At 43.0% G+C, this 18027-nt stretch overlaps 1 protein-coding gene and 1 pseudogene across 1 annotated transcript; one reads left to right on the top strand and one right to left on the bottom strand.

Moving 5' to 3' along the window:
- Positions 1-3625: 3625 nt before the first annotated feature.
- Positions 3626-4460, bottom strand: LOC100673995 (large ribosomal subunit protein eL21-like; annotated as a pseudogene).
- Positions 4461-14828: 10368 nt separating this feature from the next.
- On the top strand, positions 14829-18018 carry LOC135233064 (uncharacterized). The gene is made up of 3 exons (XM_064296179.1): positions 14829-14913; positions 15703-15823; positions 17229-18018. Exons 1-3 carry the CDS (start codon positions 14829-14831, stop codon positions 18016-18018), a joined length of 996 nt encoding a protein of 331 aa, XP_064152249.1.
- The last annotated feature ends 9 nt before the right edge of the window (positions 18019-18027 follow it).

The following is an 18027-nucleotide window of genomic DNA, read 5'->3' on the forward strand; positions in this document are numbered from 1 at the left end:
AGAGACTGACTTGATTTGTAAACTTTCACTTAAAGCACTATAAAAATTAAAAAAAAAAAAAAAGGTCCCTTAGTCTTGTGTATTTCTTATAGTCGTTATTTACCCTGGTTCGATAATTCCTTTCCAATCATCAAAAATAACAAGTGTCTACTGCCCGGAGTGTGATTCTTCCCCTGCTCCTCCCATCCCTAGGAACCACCAAAGAATGTTGGCTTCTGTATGTCTACCTATTTTTATCTTTTTATAGAAGTGGTATCACAAAATTTTGTCCTTTTGTGCATGACTTATTTTGTTCAGCATAATGTTCTCCAGCTTTATCCATGTTATAAGATGATTCCTGGAGTCATCATTGTTCTTTATAGCTGTGTAGTATTCCGTTGTATGTATATACCACGTTTTATTAATTCATTCTTCTGTTGATGGGCACTTAGGTTGTTCCCATCTCTTTGATATTGTGAATAGTGCTGCAATGAACATAGATGTGCATATGTCTATTCGTGACATTGGTATTAGATCTCTAGGGTGTATACCTAGAAGTGGGGTTGCAGGATTATGAGGCATTTTTATTTCTAACTTTTTGAGGAAGCGCCATACGGTTTTTCACAGGGATTGTACCATTTTACAGTCCCACCAGGAGTGGGTAAGTGTTTCATCTCCCCACATTCTCACCCACATCTGTTGTTTTTTTTTTTGTATTTTTTTAATCAGTTCCATTTTTGCAGGGCTGAGATGGTATCTCATTGTACTTTTGATGAATGAAGAATGGCATGACATTAATATTCAAAAATAGTATTTCAAGATCTATCCTGAAGTACAATACTGTCAGTGATAGGATAATATCCATACGCCTACAAGGAAAATCAGGTAATACAACTATTATTCAAATTTACGCACCACCCACTAATGTGGAAGATGAAGAAACTGAAGATTTTTACCAACTTCTGCAGTTTAAAATTGATCAAACATGTAATCAAAGTGCACTGATAATTACTGGTGACTGGATTTTTTTTGGAATGTGAAAGCTGGAAACAAAGAAGGATCAGTAGTTGGACAATATAGCTTTGGTGATAGAAATGATGCCATAGATTGCATGATAGAATTTTGCAAGACAGATGACCTATTCATTGCAAATATCTTTTTTCAGCAAGAGAAATGGCAACTATACATGAGGACCTCACCAGATGGCAAACACAGGAATCAAATCAACTACCTCTGTGGAAAGAGAAGAAGTTCAATATCACCGGTCAGAACAAGGCCAGGGGCTGACTGCAGAACAGGCCATCAGTTGCTCCTACACAAGTTAACATTGAAGGTGAAGAAAATTAAAACAAATCCTCGAGAGCCAAAGTACAACCTCAGGTATGTCCCACCTGAGTTTAGAAACTAGATTTGACCCACTGAACACCAATGACAGATGACCAGATGAGTTGTGGGAGGACATCAAGGACGTCATATGTGAAGAAAGCAAAAGCTCATTATAAAGCCTGGAAAGAAAGAAAAGACCAAAACGGATGTCAGAAGATGCTATGAAACTTGCTCTTAAACAGAAAGTAGCTTAAGCTAAAGGAAGAAACGATGAAGGAAAAGAGCTGAACAGAAGGTTTCAAAGAGTGGCTCAAAAAGACAAAGCAAAGTATTACAATGAAATGTACAAAGACCTGGAGTTAGAAAACCAAAAGGGAAGAACATGGTCAGCATTTCTCAGGCTGAAAGAACTGAAGAAAAAAATTCAAGCTTCAAGCTGCAATACCAAAGGATTCAATAGCCAAAAAACTGAATGACCCAGAAAGATTCAAAAGAAGAAGAAGGAATACGCAGAGTCATTGTACCTAAACCAATTGATCGACATTCAACCATTTCAAGAGGTAGCATATGATTAAGAATCAATGGTACTGAAGGAAGAAGTCCAAGCTCCTCTGAAGGTACTGGCAAAAAACAACGCGCCAGGAATTGACGGAATATCAGTGAAGATGCTTCAGGAAACAGATGCAACACTGGAAGTGGGCACTTGTCTGTGCCAAGAAATTTGGAAGATGATTCAAAATCAGTTGCAGCAATGCATAGATACAGAACTGCCAGAAATTCAAGCCAAATTCAGAAGAGGTCATGGAAAAAGGGATATCATTGCCAATGTGATACGGATCTTGGCTGAAAGTAGAGAATGCCAGAAACATGCTTACCTGTGTTTTATTGACTACGTAAAGCCATTTGACTGTGAGGAACATAACTAATCATGCATAACATTGAAAAGAAAGGGAAGCTCAGAGCACTTAGTTGTGCTCACGAGGAATGTGTACATAGACCAAGAGGCAGTCATTAAAAGACAACAAAGGGGATAACGTGTATTTTAAAGTAAGAAAAGTTGTTCTTCAGGTTGTATCCTTTCACCATACTTATTCAATCTGCGTGCTGATCAAATAATCCAAGAAGCTGGACTATATGAAGAAAAATGCAGCATCAGGACTGGAGGAAGGCTTATTAACAACCGGTGATACGCAAATAACACAAACTTGCTTGCTGAAAATGAAGAGGACTTGAAGCACTTAGCTATGAAGATCAAAAACTACAGCCTTCAGTATAAATTGTACGTCAACATAAAGAAAACAAAATCCTCACAACTGGACCAATAAGCAACATCATGCTAAATGGAGAAAATATTGAAGTCAACGGTTTCAGTCAATGCCCATGACAGTAAAAAGTCACAAAATCAAACAAAAGCATTGCATTGGGCAAATTTGCTACAAAAGACCTCTTTAAAGTGTTAAAAAGCAAAGACGTCACTTTGAGGACTAAGATGTGCCTGACCCAAGCCATGGTGTTTTCAGTCACCTCACATGCATGTGAAATCTGGACAATAAGGTAGACCGAGGAAGAACTGATGAATTTTAATTATGGTGTTGGTGAAGAACATTATACCATGGACTGCCAGAGGAACAAACAAATCTGTCTTGGAAGAAGTACAGTCAGAATGCTCCTCAGAAGCAGAGATGGCAAGACTTCATCCCATGTACTTTGGACATGTTACCTGCAGGGGCCAAGCCTTGGGAAGACATAAGGCTTCGTAAAGTAGGGGGTCAGTGAAAAAAGAGCAAGACCTTCAATGAGATGGATGGACACAGTGGCTGCATCAGTGGACTCAGAGTAACGATTGTGAGGGTGGCCAGGATGGGGAAACATTTCTCTCAGTTGTACATGGGGTCGCTATGAACAAGATATTTTGTTCTGTTGTACACTGGACTGGAACCAACTCAACAGCAGCTAACAACAACAATATCCCTGACTCATGGTGATCCTATGCACAACAGGATCAGACCAATGTGTTCCATAGGGTCTTTGTTGGGGCTGATTTTCAGAAATAGTGCCATGGCAGGCCTTTCTTCCTAGTCTGTCTTAGTCTGGAAGGTCTGCTGAAACTTGTTCAATATCACAGCACATGGGAGCCTCTCCTGATAGACAGACAAGTGGTGGCTACACACGAGGTGACTTGGTCAGGAATTGAACCCCAGTCTAACACCATGGAAGGCGAGAGTCCTACCGCTGCACCACTATCGCCCTCCACTGGAAGCACGTGAGTTAAACGATTACGTTTATGTTAGCACTGTTGCTACTGCTTTTTCCACTTGCTTGCTTGTACTGAAATTTATTTGTTATATTTCAAGAAACATCATCACTGATATTTAGTGTATGTTAAAAAAAATAAGCAAAAGACTGGATTCATTGAGCATAAAAGTTTTCATACAGAAATAGTGTATGATTTATAGTTTCACAAAATTATAATGCTGTATATAGAGTTGCAAAAAGGTTTATTTGCTTTTTTTTTAAGGAAACAAAGTATGCTTTAAATACTACACAAATCAGAGACCTAACATTTTTACATCTCAGGCATCTCTATTTTACACCTGTTATGCCAGGAATTCATAGGGAATCGGTTCCAGCAACTCAGGCTCCTTTCCATGGGTTCTCACAAAGTGTGCTTCTCAGGTGGAGCAGCCTGGCGCTTCGGTTGAACCCAGGTACCTTTCTCTCTGGCTTCCTTTTTTTTTCTGATCATTTTCCTTCATGCGTTTCAGGAAGCTATCTCAGCTCTTAGAGTGCTTAATGTGCTCGACAAGCACTTTAATTCTCTTAGCAAGCAAGAATCTTGCCCTTAACTTGTTTGTTCACAATAATGCCAACAGCATGCTGGGTAACACTGTAGACTCTTCCAGTGTGGCCATGGTAACATTTGTGGGGCATTCCTTTTCGAACAGTGTCCATTCCCTTGACATCTACAATATCACCCTTTTTGTAGATTCACATGTATGTAGCCAAAGGAACAACTCCATGTTTTCTAAAAGGCCTAGAGAACTTATAGCAGGTGCCTCTTCCCTTTCCCTTTGTTTTCGTCATTTTGGCGAATTAATGCAAGACAGAGGTTCTGGCCGAATGGCACTTTATACTCTTTGATCTACTAACTTCAGAATTTATGAAGATACTCATTATAACATTGTTCATAATAGAAAAACCTGGAAGTCACCTAACAACCAACAATAGCTAAAAGGTTATACAAATTATGGAAATTAACTTTATGATATAATGTCATTACTTTTAACTAAGTAGAAACATGGAAACTGATTATATTAAATAAAAGGGATACTTTGTGCATTATAATTGCTAACGTGTAAAAATACATCCCAAAACCCAGTGCCGTAGAGTCGATTCTGACTCATAGCGACCCTATAGGACAGAGTAGAACTGCCCCATAGAGTTTCCAAGCGGCGCCTGGCGGATTCGAACTGCCGACCCTTTGGTTAGCAGCTGTAGCACTTAACCACTACGCCTATGTAAAAATACATATACTTTCAAAAAATCAGTTATTGAAATCCCTATGGAGCACAAGTCTACTCTGAAACATATGGTATTGTCGTGAGTCAGAATCAGTTTAAAGGCAATTAAAAAAAAGTACATGTCAGTCAATGCCTAAAATAATAGTGATTAGGAGAAGTGTCTTAGTTATCTAGTGCTACCAAAAATACCACAAGTGGATGGCTTTAACACACAGAAATTTATTCTCCCACTGTTGAGGAGGCCAGAAGTCTGAATTCAGTATGCTGGCCGTAAGGGGAAGGCTTTCTTTCTGTCGACTCTCGGGGAAGATCTTTCTTCCTTGGCTTGTTGGTGATCTTCATGTGGCATGGTGTCTATCTTCTCCCATCTCTGCTTTCTCACTGAATCTCTTTTATATCTCAGAGGAGATTGAGCCAAGGTACACGTACACTGATCCTGCCTCATTAACATAACAGATACAACCCCTTCCCAAATGGGATTATAACCACAGGCATAGAGGTTAGGATTTACAGAACATATTTTGGGGGACATAAAAAAAATTTTTTTTTTTAATTCAATGTATAAAAGGAGAGTTGTGGGGTTGAGGGTTTTTTTTTAATTAATTTTCCATACTTTCTGCATTTTTATATATTTTATTATTAAAAACTAAATGAGTAAATTAGACCATGTGACTACAGGCTTACAGCTCCAATGTGGACGCAATGGACTCCAGAAGACAAAAAAAGGCAGAGGAGATAATCCCCATATTACGGATTCGCATTTGAATTTCTGTATCTCACATGCTCTCTGGCTCTACAAGTGGCCTGCAGTCTGCCTCAGACTGAACGCTTTCGGGGGGACCATGGTTCCAGTGGGGTGGTTGGTGCTCTTCCAGCCCCAAATATTTCATGAGACATACTTACACTGAAAGTATCTTTTTTTCTTTGTTTATCTGACATTCAAATTTAACTGAAAGTCCTGTGTTTTTATTTACAGGCATACTTTGGAGACATTGTGGGCTCGGTTTCAGACCATTGCAATAAAGCGAGTCAGAAAAATTTTTTGGTTTCCCAATGCATATAAAAATTATGTTAACTCCTTACTGTAGTCTATTAAATGTGCAATAGCATATGTCTAAAAAGACTATTAAAAAAATACTTTATTGCTAAAAAATGGTATCATGTGAGCCTTCAACAAGTCATAATCTTTTCGCTGGTGGAGGATCTTGCTTATGTTGATAGCTGCTGACTGATCGCGGTGGTGGTTGCTCAAGGTTGGGGTGGCTGTGGTGATTTCTTAAAATAAGACAGTGATGAAATTTTCCACATCGATTGACTCTTCCTTTCACAACAAATTTTTCTATCGCATGCTATGTTGTTTGATAGCACTTTACCCACAGTAACTTCCAAAATTGGAGTCAATCCTGTCAAACCCTGTCTCTGCTTTATCAGCTAGGTTTATACAATAGTCATTTCAGCAACGCTCACAGCTTCTTCCCCAGCAGATTCCATCTCAAGAAACCAGTTCCTTTGCACGTCCATGAGAAGCGACTCCCTATGCATTAACGTTTTATCGTGAGATTGCAGCAATTCAGGCTGCACTTCTAATTCTAGCTCTCTTGCTATTTCCACCACGTTTGCAGTGACTTCGTCCACTGAAATCCTGAACCGCTCAAAAAGTCATCCAGGAGGGATGGAATCAACTTCTTCCAAATTCCGGTTAATGTTGATATTTTGACCTCCTCCCATGAAACACGAATGTTCTTAATGGCATCTAGAATAGTGAATCCTTTACAGAAGGTTTTCAGTTTACTTTACCCAGATCCATCAGAGGAATCAGTGTCTATGGCAGCTATACCGTTATGGAATGTATTTCTTAAATAATAATAATACTTGAAAGTCAAAATTACTCCTTGATCCCTGAGCTGCAGAATGGATGCTGTGTTAGCAGGCATGAAAACAACATTAAATCTCCTTGTACACCACCATCAGAGCTCTTGGGTGACCAGGTGCACTGTCAATAAACAGTAATATATATTTTTTTAATTTTTATTGTGCTTTAAGTGAAAATTTACAAATCAAGTCAGCCTCGCATACAAAAACTTATATACACCTTGCTATATTTATATACTCCTAGTTGCTCTCCCTCTAATAAGACAGCACACTTCTACCCTCCACTCTCTATTTTTGTGTCCATTTGGTCAGCTCCTGGCTCCCTCTGTCCTCTCATTTCTTCTCCAGTCAGGAGCTGCCCACATAGTCTCATGTGTCTACTTGATCTAAGGACCTCACCCTTCAGCAGTATCATTTTCTATCCCATAGTCCAGTCCAATTCCTGTCAGAAGAGTTGGCTTTGGGAATGGTTCCTGTCTTGGGCTAACAGAAGGTGTGGGGACCATGACCTCCAGGGTCCTTCTAGTCTCAATCAGATCATTAAGTCTGATCTTTTTATGAGAATTTGGGGTCAGCATCCCGCTGCTCTCCTGCTCCCTCAGGGGTTCTCCGTTGTATTCCCTGTCAGGGCAGTGTAGCGGGCACCATCTAGTTCTTCTGGTCTCAAGCTGATGTAGTCTCTGGTTTATGTGGCCCTTTCTGTCTCTTGGGCTCATAATTACCTTGTGTCTTTGGTGTTCTTCATTCTTCTTTGTTCCAGGTGGGTTGAGACCAACTGATGCATCTTAGATGGCCACTTACTAGCGTTTAAGACCCCACATGACACTCTCCAAAGCGGGATACAGAACGTTTTCTTAATAGATTTTATTATGCCAATTGACTTAAGTGTCCCCTGAAACCATGGTCCCCAAACCCCCACCCCTGCTACGCTTGCCTTCGAAGCGTTCAGTTTATTCAGGGAACTTCTTTGCTTTTGGTCTAGTCCAGTTGTGCTGACCTCTCCTGTATTGTGTTGTCTTTCCCTTCACCTAAAATAGTTCTTATCTACTATCTAATTAGTGAAAACCGCTCTCCCTCCCTGCCTCCCCACTCTTGTAACCATCAAAGAATATTTTCTCTGTTTAAACTATTTTTTGAGTTATCCTAATAGTGGTCTCATACAATAGTTGTTCTTTTCCAGCTGACTAATTTCACTCAGCATAATGCCTTCCAGATTCCTCCATGTTAAGAAATGTTTTACAGATTCATCATTGTTCTTCATTGATGCATAATATTCCATTGTGTGAATATACCATAATTTATTTATCCATTCATCCATTGATGGGCACCTTCGTTGTTTCTGTCTTTTTGCTATTGTAAACAATGCTGCAGTAAACATGGGTGTGCATATATCTGTTCATGTAAAGGCTCTTATTTCTCTAGGGTATATTCCAAGGAGTGGGATTGCTGGATCATATGGTAGTTCTATTTCTAGTTTCTTAAGGAAGTGCCAAATTGATTTCCAAAGTAGTTGTGCCATTTTACATTCACACCAGTAGCGTATAAGTGTTCCAGTCTCTCCACAAACTCTCCAAAATTTATTATTTTGTGTTTTTTGATTAATGCCAGCCTTGATGGTTTTTTTTTTTTTTTTTTTGATGGAGTGAGATGGAATCTCATTGTAGTTTTGATCTGCATTTCTCTAACGGCTAATGATCGTGAGCATTTCCTCATGTATCTGTTAGCTACCTGAATGTCTTCTTTAGTGGAGTGCCTGTTCATACCCTTTGCCCATTTTTTAATTGGGTTATTTGTTTTTTTGTAGTTGAGCTTTTGCAGTATCGTGTAGATTTTAGAGATCAGACACTGATCAGAAATGTTGTTGGGAGTTTTTAAATTACCTTTTCAATCTCTTCTTTTGTTGTGGGTTTATTCAATTGTTCTACCTCTGTTTGTGTTAGTTTAGGTAGGTAGAGTGTTTATAGAAATTTATCCATTTCTACTAGTTTTTCAAATTGTTAGAGTACTATTTTTCATACTAATTTGATATGATTCTTTTAATTTCAGTTGGGTCTGTTGTAATAGCGCCCATCTCATTTCTTATTCGGGTTATTTGTTTACTCTCCTGTTTTTCTTTTGTCAGTTTGGTCAATGGCTTATCAATTTTGTTAATTTTTTCAAATAACCACATTTTGGTCTTGTTAACTCTTTCAATTGTTTTTTGTCCTCTAGTTCATTTAATTCTGTTCTAATTTTTATTATTTGCTTTCTTCTGGCGCCTGAGGGTTTCTTTTGCTGCTCTCTTTCTATTTGTTCAAGTTGTAGTCATAATTATTTGATTTTGTCCCTTTCTTCTTTTTGTATGTGTACATTTATTGATATAAATTGACTTCTGAGCACTGCTTTCACTGTGTCCCAAAGGTTCTGATAGGAAGTGTTTTCATTCTTATTGGATTCTATGAATTTCTTTATTCCATCCTTGGTGTCTTCTATAACCCAGTCTTTTTTGAGCAGAGTATTGTTCAGTTACCAAGTGTTTGATTTCTTTTCCCTGCCTTTTCTGTTATCGATTTCTATTTTTATGGCCTTATTGTCAGAGAAGATGCTTTGTAATATTTTGATGTTTTGGATTCCACTAAGGCTTGCTTTATGACCTAATATGTGGTCTATTCTAGAGAATGGCCCATGTGCACTAGAAAAGAAAGTATACTTGGCTGCTGTTGGGTAGAGTGTTCTGTATATGTCTATGAGGTCAAATTGATTGATTGTGGCATTTAGATCTTCCGTGTCTTTATTGTGCTTCTTTCTGCATGTCCTGTCCTTCACCAAAAGTGGTGTGTTGAAGTCTCCTACCATAATTGTAGCACTGCCTATCTCATTTTCAATGCTGTTACGGTTTGTTTTATGTATCTTGCAGCTCTGTCACTGGGTGCATAAATATTTAATATGGTTATATTCTCCTGGCACATTGTCCCTTTAATCATTATATAGTGTCCTTCCTTATCCTTTGTGGTGGATTTAACTTTAAAGTCTATTTTGTCAGAAATTAATATTGCCACTCCTGCTCTTTTTTGGTTGCTGTTTGCTTGATATATTTTTTCCATCTTTTGAGTTTTTTTTGTGTGTGTGTATCTCTAAGTCTAAGGTGTGTCTCTTGTAGGCACCATATAGACAGATTTTTTTTAATCCATTCTGCCATTCTCTGTCTCTTTAATGGTGCATTTAGTCCATTTACATTCAGCATAATTATGGATAAGTATGAGTTTAGTGCTATAGTTTTGATGTCTTCTTTTGTGTGTCATTGACAGTTTCTTTTTCTCACTTAATTTTTTGTGCTTAGTGGCTTATGTGTATATATTGTCTTTTCCTCCTATTCATTGTAGTTGATTTTGTTTCTGCTGAGTCTCTATTTTTTTCTTGTATTTTATTTTGACGAGTAGGATTGTTACTCTCCTTTGTGGTTTCCTTAATATTTACCCCTATTTTTCTAAGTTTAAACCTGACTTTTATTTCCGTATAATGCCTTGTCTTCCTCTCCATATGAAAGATCTATGACTCCATTTCTTAGCCTGTCTTTATTGCTTTAATGTTGTCAGCTAGTATATAATGACATGTTGTTTCCCTGTTTTGAGTGTTTTTTTTTTTTTTTTTTTTAATCTTGATTTATTTTTGTGATTTCCCTCTCTGGGTTGACATCTGATTGTCCAGTGTTCTGGTCTTGGGTTGATATCTGATATTATTGATTTTCTAACCAGAGAACTCTCTTTAGTATTTCTTGTAGTTTCAGTTTCATTTTTATGAATTCTCTAAACTTCTGTTTATCTGGAAATGTCCTAATTTCACCTTCATATTTGAGAGACAGTTTTGCTGGATATATGATTTTTGGCTGGCAATTATTTTCCTTCAGTGCTTTATATAAGTCATCCCATTGCCTTCTTGCCTGCATGGTTTCTGCTGAGTAGTCCAAGCTTGTTTTTATTGACTCTCCTTTGCAGGTGACTTTTTGTTTATGCCTAGCTGCTCTTAAAATTCTTTATCTTTGGTTTTGGCAAGTTTGATTGTAATATGTCTGGGTAACTTTCTTTTAGCATCTACCTTACATGGAGTTCAATGAGCATCTTGGATAGATATCATCTCATCTTTCAGGATATCAAGGAAGTTTTCTGCCAGTAAATCTTCAGCAACTCTCTCTGTATTTTCTTTTATCCTTCCCTCTTCTGGTACTACAATCAGTCATAGGTTATTTCTCTTGATGGAGTCCCACATGATTCTTAGGGTTTCTTCATTTTCAAAAATTCTTTTACCTGATTTTTCTTCAAGTATATTGGTGGCAAGTTCTTTATCTTCAATCTTTCAAATTCTGTGTTCCACTTCCTGAATTCTGCTCCTCTAACTTTCTATTGACTTGTCTTATTCTGTAATTTTATTGTTAATCTTCTGAGTTTCTGATTGCTATTTCCCCATGGATTCTTGCAGCTCATTAAATTTTTTATTATGTTTTTGTAAACTTTTTAATTTCTTCAGCTGCTTTATCTGTGTGTTCTGCATATTGTCTGTTCTCCTTCCTGATGTCTTGAAGAGTTCTGTACATTAATCTTTTGTACTCTGCATCCGGTAGTTCCAGGAAGGCACTTTCATCCAGCAGATCCCTAGATCCCTGTTTTGAGAGCTTGTTCAAGTGATCGTGGTCTGCTTCTTTATGTGATTTGCTATTGACTATTGTCTCCAAGCCATGTATAAGTTAACGTATTAATTTATTTTATGCTTGCTTACAGAACAAGGGGATACTGATTGGTTTAAAGTCAGGAAAGGTGTGCGTCAGGGTTGTATTCTTTCACCAAACCTATTTAATCTGTATGCTGAATAAATAATATGAGATGCTGGAGTATATGAAGAAGAATGGGGCATCAGGATTGGAGGAAGGCTCATTAACAACCTGTGTTACACAAATGACACAACCTTGCTTGCCTAAAGTGAAGAGGACTTGAAGCACTTACTAATGAAGATCAAAGACTACAGCCTTCAGTATGGATTATACCTCAACATAAAGAAAACAAAAATCCTCATGACTGGACCAATGAGCAACATCATGATAAATGGAGAAAAGACTGAAGTTGTCGAGGATTTCATTTTATTTGGATCCACAATCAACTGGCATGGAAGCAGCAGTAAAGAAATCAAAAGACACATTGCATTGGGCAAATCTGCCGCAAAGGACCTCTTTAAAGTATTGAAGAGCAAAGATGTTACTCTGAAGACTAAGGTGCGCCTGACCCAAGCCATGGTATTTTCAATCACATCATATGCATGTGAAAGCTGGACAATGAATAAGGAAGGCCGAAGAAGAGTTGACACCTTTGAATTGTGGTGTTGGCAAAGAATATTGAATATACCATGGACTGCCTAAAGAACGAACAAATGTGTCTTGGAAGAATGGGGCCAGAATGCTCCTTAGAGGCAAGGATGGCAAGACTGCTGCGTCTTACATACTTTGGACATGTTGTCAGGAGGGATCAGTCCCTAGAGAAGGATATCATGCTTGGCAGAGTACAGGGTCAGCGGAAAAGAGGAAGACCCTCAACGAGGTGGACTGACACAGTGGCTGCAACAATGAGCTCAAGGATAACAACGATTGTAAGGATGGTGCAGGACTGAGCAGTGTTTCGTTCTGTTGTGCATAGGGTCACTATGAGTTAGAACTGACTCGACAGCACCTAACAACAACACTTACCGTATCGTAGCTTCTTGCTTTGTTTTGTTTTGATATGCCCAAATAGGTTGCTTGAATGAGCGAACTTGACTGTTTTCACCTTTGAAGCTCTAAGGTCCTATTACCAGATGGCTAGAGCTGTTACCAGGTATATGAGCCTAGGAGTCCATTCACTTTTCTTGTATGGATTCAGCTCAGGGTGCCCAGGTAGTTAGTCATCAAGTGTGTGGTACAGGCTGCGGCCTACAGTCTTAGGGGGCAGGGGTGTTTGGTGTAGGTACTGGTATCTGGTTGCAGCAGGGGGTCACACTCTGAACAAGGCAGGGGACTGACAACTGTCCCCAGAATGTCTGCGAGGAAAGTGTTTCCCTGTTCGCTAGAGCACACAGGTGGGTAGGTTCCGCAGACGGACCTTGGGCACCCAATGCTTTTGGTTGTAAGGAGTGGGAAGTACCAGTTATCCTTGGACCCCAGTCACGGGTGGCTGGGTGACCTGAGTGGAGCCACCAGTCCTCAGGTCCCTGCTGTGGGTAGGTGAGGACCTTGTTTAATAGGCAAAATGGTGTCAAACATCAAATACCCACCTCTCGACCGCACAGCTGAAACTGTTGCACTCTGCCAACAAGGGCCTATTCTCCTGAAGTAGGTCCACACGTGTCCACGCAGGGGGAAATAGGCCCACACGTGTCCACGCAGGGGAAAGGTAAGCAAAGCCCATGAAGTAGGCCCACACATGTCCACGCAGGGGAAAAGGTAAGCAAAGCCCATGAAGTAGGCCCACACGTGTCCACGCAGGGGGAAAGGTAAGCAAAGCCCATGAAGTAGGCCCACACGTGTCCACGCAGGGGGAAAGGTAAGCAAAGCCCATGAAGTAGGCCCACACGTGTCCACGCAGGGGAAAGGTAAGCAAAGCCCATGAAGTAGGCCCACACGTGTCCACGCAGGGGAAAGGTAAGCAAAGCCCATGAAGTAGGCCCACACGTGTCCACGCAGGGGGAAAGGTGAGCAAAGCCCATGAAGTAGGTCCACACGTGTCCACGCAGGGGAAAGGTAATCAAAGCCCATGAAGTAGGCCCACACATGTCCACGCAGGGGAAAAGGTAAGCAAAGCCCATGAAGTAGGCCCACACGTGTCCACGCAGGGGGAAAGGTAATCAAAGCCCATGAAGTAGGCCCACACATGTCCACGCAGGGGGAAAGGTAATCAAAGCCCATGAAGTAGGCCCACACATGTCCACGCAGGGGGAAAGGTAAGCAAAGCCCATGAAGTAGGCCCACACATGTCCACGCAGGGGGAAAGGTAAGCAAAGCCCATGAAGTAGGCCCACACATGTCCACGCAGGGGAAAGGTAAGCAAAGCCCATGAAGTAGGCCCACACATGTCCACGCAGGGGAAAGGTAAGCAAAGCCCATGAAGTAGGCCCACACATGTCCACGCAGGGGAAAAGGTAAGCAAAGCCCATGAAGTAGGCCCACACATGTCCACGCAGGGGAAAAGGTAAGCAAAGCCCATGAAGTAGGCCCACACATGTCCACGCAGGGGAAAAGGTAAGCAAAGCCCATGAAGTAGGCCCACACAGGTCCACGCAGGGGAAAAGGTAAGCAAAGCCCACGGAACGTTTATGCCTGGACAGGAGCCGCTTCTGTCCTGAGGTCCCCAGGTTAGTGGAGCTGGCAGATTATCTTTTCCGCAATTATGAATTTATTCCTTCTCCAAGCCCAGGGGGATGGCTCAGGTCACGCAACAGAGCCTATCTCAGGCCCAGGGAAATCAACAGCCACTGAAGCTGGCTTCAGGGTGGGAGGTGCGGTAAAATAACACAAGTACTTAGCTTTTGCTGAGAGCGTCGTTCTTCTCTGGTTCCGGAGGTGTTAGTATGCTGTGCGGCTAGCTGTTTTTCCAAGGAAACCGTGGCCGAACGCTACCACCATCCCGCTGCATTCGGGCCCAGCAACTCCTCTCTGCTTCTGAAACTTCTCTCCCTCCCCTGCTGCTCAGTCAGTTTTCTAACTTTGCCTTTGATGTTCAGGGCTTCTAGCTTGTCGTAAATGTAAACTTATCACTTGTTTTTTGGGTCTTTGTTGTAAGAGAGTTCACTGGAAGAACTGACTACTCTGCCGTCTTGGCCCCACCCTCCAATAAACAGTAATATTTTGAATCTTTTTTTCTGAGCAGTAGGGCTCAACAGGGGCTTAAAATATTCACTAAAACCATGTTGTAAACAGATGTGCCGTCATCCAGGCTTTCTTCTTCCATTTATGGATCACAGACAGAGTAGATTTAGCATAATTCTTAAGGGCCCTAGGATTGTTGGAATAGTAAATAAGCATTGGCTTCAACGTAAAGTCACCAGCGGCTTTAGCACCTAACAAGAGAGTCAGCCTGTCCCTTGCAGCTTTGAGGCCAGGCATCGACTTCTCTCCAGCTACGAAAGCCCTAGATGGCTTCTTCCAATGTAAGGCTGTTTCATCCAGGCACCGACATCTCCTCTCCAGCTATGAAAGCCCTGGATGGCTTCTTCCAATGTAAGGCTGTTTCATCCAGGCACCGACATCTCCTCTCCAGCTACGAAAGCCCTGGATGGCTTCTTCCAATGTAAGGCTGTTTCATCCAGGCACCGACATCTCCTCTCCAGCTATGAAAGCCCTGGATGGCTTCTTCCAATGTAAGGCTGTTTCATCCAGGCACCGTCATCTCCTCCCCAGCTATGAAAGCCCTGGATGGCTTCTTCCAATGTAAGGCTGTTTCATCCAGGCACCGACATCTCCTCTCCAGCTATGAAAGCCCTGGATGGCTTCTTCCAATGTAAGGCTGTTTCATCCAGGCACCGACATCTCCTCCCCAGCTATGAAAGCCCTGGATGGCTTCTTCCAATGTAAGGCTGTTTCATCCAGGCACCGACATCTCCTCTCCAGCTATGAAAGCCCTGGATGGCTTCTTCCAATGTAAGGCTGTTTCATCCAGGCACCGACATCTCCTCTCCAGCTATGAAAGCCCTGGATGGCTTCTTCCAATGTAAGGCTGTTTCATCCAGGCACCGACATCTCCTCTCCAGCTATGAAAGCCCTGGATGGCTTCTTCCAATGTAAGGCTGTTTCATCCAGGCACCGTCATCTCCTCTCCAGCTACGAAAGCCCTGGATGGCTTCTTCCAATGTAAGGCTGTTTCATCCAGGCACCGACATCTCCTCTCCAGCTACGAAAGCCCTAGATGGCTTCTTCCAATGTAAGGCTGTTTCATCCAGGCACCGTCATCTCCTCTCCAGCTACGAAAGCCCTGGATGGCTTTTTCCAATGTAAGGCTGTTTCATCCAGGCACCGACATCTCCTCTCCAGCTACGAAAGCCCTGGATGGCTTCTTCCAATGTAAGGCTGTTTCATCCAGGCACCGACATCTCCTCTCCAGCTACGAAAGCCCTGGATGGCTTCTTCCAATGTAAGGCTGTTTCATCCAGGCACCAACTTCTCCTCTCCAGCTACGAAAGCCCTGGATGGCTTCTTCCAATGTAGGGCTGTTTCATCTGCATAGGAAACCTGCTGCTCAGTGTAGCCACCTTCATCAGTTATCTCAGCTGGATGTTCCCGATGACGTGATGCAGCTTCTCCCTCAGCACTTGCTGTTTCACCTTGCACTTCCGTGTTACGACGACAGCTTCTTTCCTTAACCCTCATGAACCAACCTCTCCTAGCCTCAGACTTTTCTTCCGCAGCTTCCTCACCTCGCTCAGCCTTCACAGAATTGAAGAAAGTGAGGGCCTTGCTCTGGTTTAGGCTTTGGCTTAAGGGAATGTTGTGGTTGGTTTGATACCCCACCCAGACCGCTAAAACTCTCTCCATATCAGCAATAAGGCTGTTTTACTTTCTTATCATTCGTGTGTTCACTGGAGTAGCACTTTTAATTTCCTTAAAGAGCTTTTTCTTTGCATTCACAACTTAGCTAACCGTTTTGCACAGGAGGCCTTGTTTTTGGCCTATCTCAGCTTCAGACATGCCTTCTTCACAAAAGCTTAATCATTTCTAGCTTTTGATTTAAAGTGAGAGATGTGCGACTCTTCGTTTCACTTGCACAGTTAGATGCCATTGTAGGGTTATTAACTGGCCTAATTTGAATATTGCCGTGTCTCAAGGAACAGGGGGACTCAAGGAGAGGGAGAGAGATGAGGGAAGAGCTGGTGGGTGGAGCAGTCAAAACACATAGAATAGCACCTTACATGGGCATGCTTCATGGCGCCCTACAGCAACTACAAGAGTAACGTCAAAAATCACTGATCACAAAAAAAAAAACCATAAAAGAGATAGTAGTGAAAAAGTGTGAACTATCGCAACAATTACCAAAATGTGACCGAGACAAGAAGTGAGCACATAGTATTAGAAAAATGAAACCTACAGACTTGCTCCAGGCAGGGTTACTACAAACCTTCAGTTTGTAAAAAAATGCAGTAACTGCAAAATGCAATAAAACGACGGGTGCTTCTATTAACTCTGAGGTCCACCTCCCCGCCTACTTCTCATCCTGATGCGCACCTAAGGCCTCCTTTGCCTCCCCTCAAGCCTCCTCCCCCAGACCTTCTGTCCCCTTTTTTAGACCTCCACTGCCCTTACTTAATTCTTGCAGCCTCCTCACCTCCCCTTACTTTACTCACTCACTGCACCCCACCTGCACCTCCTCACCTGTCACTTGGTCTCTGCCTCCCCTAGCAACCTCCACACCCGAGCTTCCTACCTTGTTTAAAATGAAAACCCGGGGCTCTTAGGTTTAAAACCTCTGATTTCAGAAACCCAGCCGAGCCCCAGAGTGTGGAAGTCCACCTTTCCTTCCTTCTCTACATTTTATTTTCCAGTTTGTTGGTTAAAATCCGAGATAAGCTCCTGACTGCAAGAATCCGTGCTTCCGCTGGTGGTCCGAGACTCTGGGCCAGGGGCGTGGCTCCAGTCAATTCCGCACAGCCCCACTCCGTGGAGCCCCTCGTCTCCCTCGTCCCACCCCCGGTCCCGTGGAGCCCCTCGTCTGCCTCATCCCACCCCCGGTCCCGTGGAGCCCCTCGTCTGCCTCGCCCCACCCCTGGTACCCTGGAGCCCCTCGTCTCCCTCGCCCCACCCCCGGTCCCCTGGAGCCCCTCGTCTCCCTCGTCCCACCCCCGGTCCCGTGGAGCCCCTCGTCTGCCTCGTCCCACCCCCGGTCCCCTGGAACCCCGAGTCTCCCTCGCCCCACCCCCGGTTCCCTGGAACCCCGAGTCTCCCTCGCCCCACCCCCGGCCCCCTGGAGCCCCTCGTCTCCCTCGTCCCACCCCCGGTCCCTTGGAGCCCCGTCCTCTCCCTCGTCCCACCCCGGTCCCGTGGAGCCCCGAGTCTTCCTCGCCCCACCCCCGGTCCCCTGGAGCCCCTCGTCTGCCTCGTCGCACCCCCGGTCCCCTGGAGCCCCTCGTCTCCCTCGCCCCACCCCTGGTCCCGTGGAGCCCCCAGTCTCCCCAAGCCTTTTGCCCAGCAGCGCCCCCGTCTCCCCGCCCCTCAGCCCTGGCTCCCTGGCTCCCTGGCTCCCCAGCCCCACTTCCCCTTCCCCCAGCTCCTCCGCTCCGGCTGCCCCTCCACCCTCTCCATCCCCGCCCGAGAGCCGCGGGCGCGCAGGCGTAGGCGCAGGCG

Source organism: Loxodonta africana, chromosome 13, assembly GCF_030014295.1.
Source record: "Loxodonta africana isolate mLoxAfr1 chromosome 13, mLoxAfr1.hap2, whole genome shotgun sequence".
NCBI lineage: Eukaryota > Metazoa > Chordata > Mammalia > Proboscidea > Elephantidae > Loxodonta > Loxodonta africana.

What these genes read in the sequence shown, in the direction of transcription:
- LOC135233064 (XM_064296179.1), top strand. Translation starts at nt 14,829, where the DNA reads ATGGCTTCTTCCAATGTAAGGCTGTTTCATCCAGGCACCGACATCTCC. An exon ending in CCTGGATGGCTTCTTCCAAT is followed by an intron (nt 14,914 to 15,702) that starts GTAAGGCTGTTT and finishes TGTTTCATCCAG; the next exon opens with GCACCGACATCTCCTCTCCA. An exon ending in CCTGGATGGCTTCTTCCAAT is followed by an intron (nt 15,824 to 17,228) that starts GTAAGGCTGTTT and finishes TTTATTTTCCAG; the next exon opens with TTTGTTGGTTAAAATCCGAG.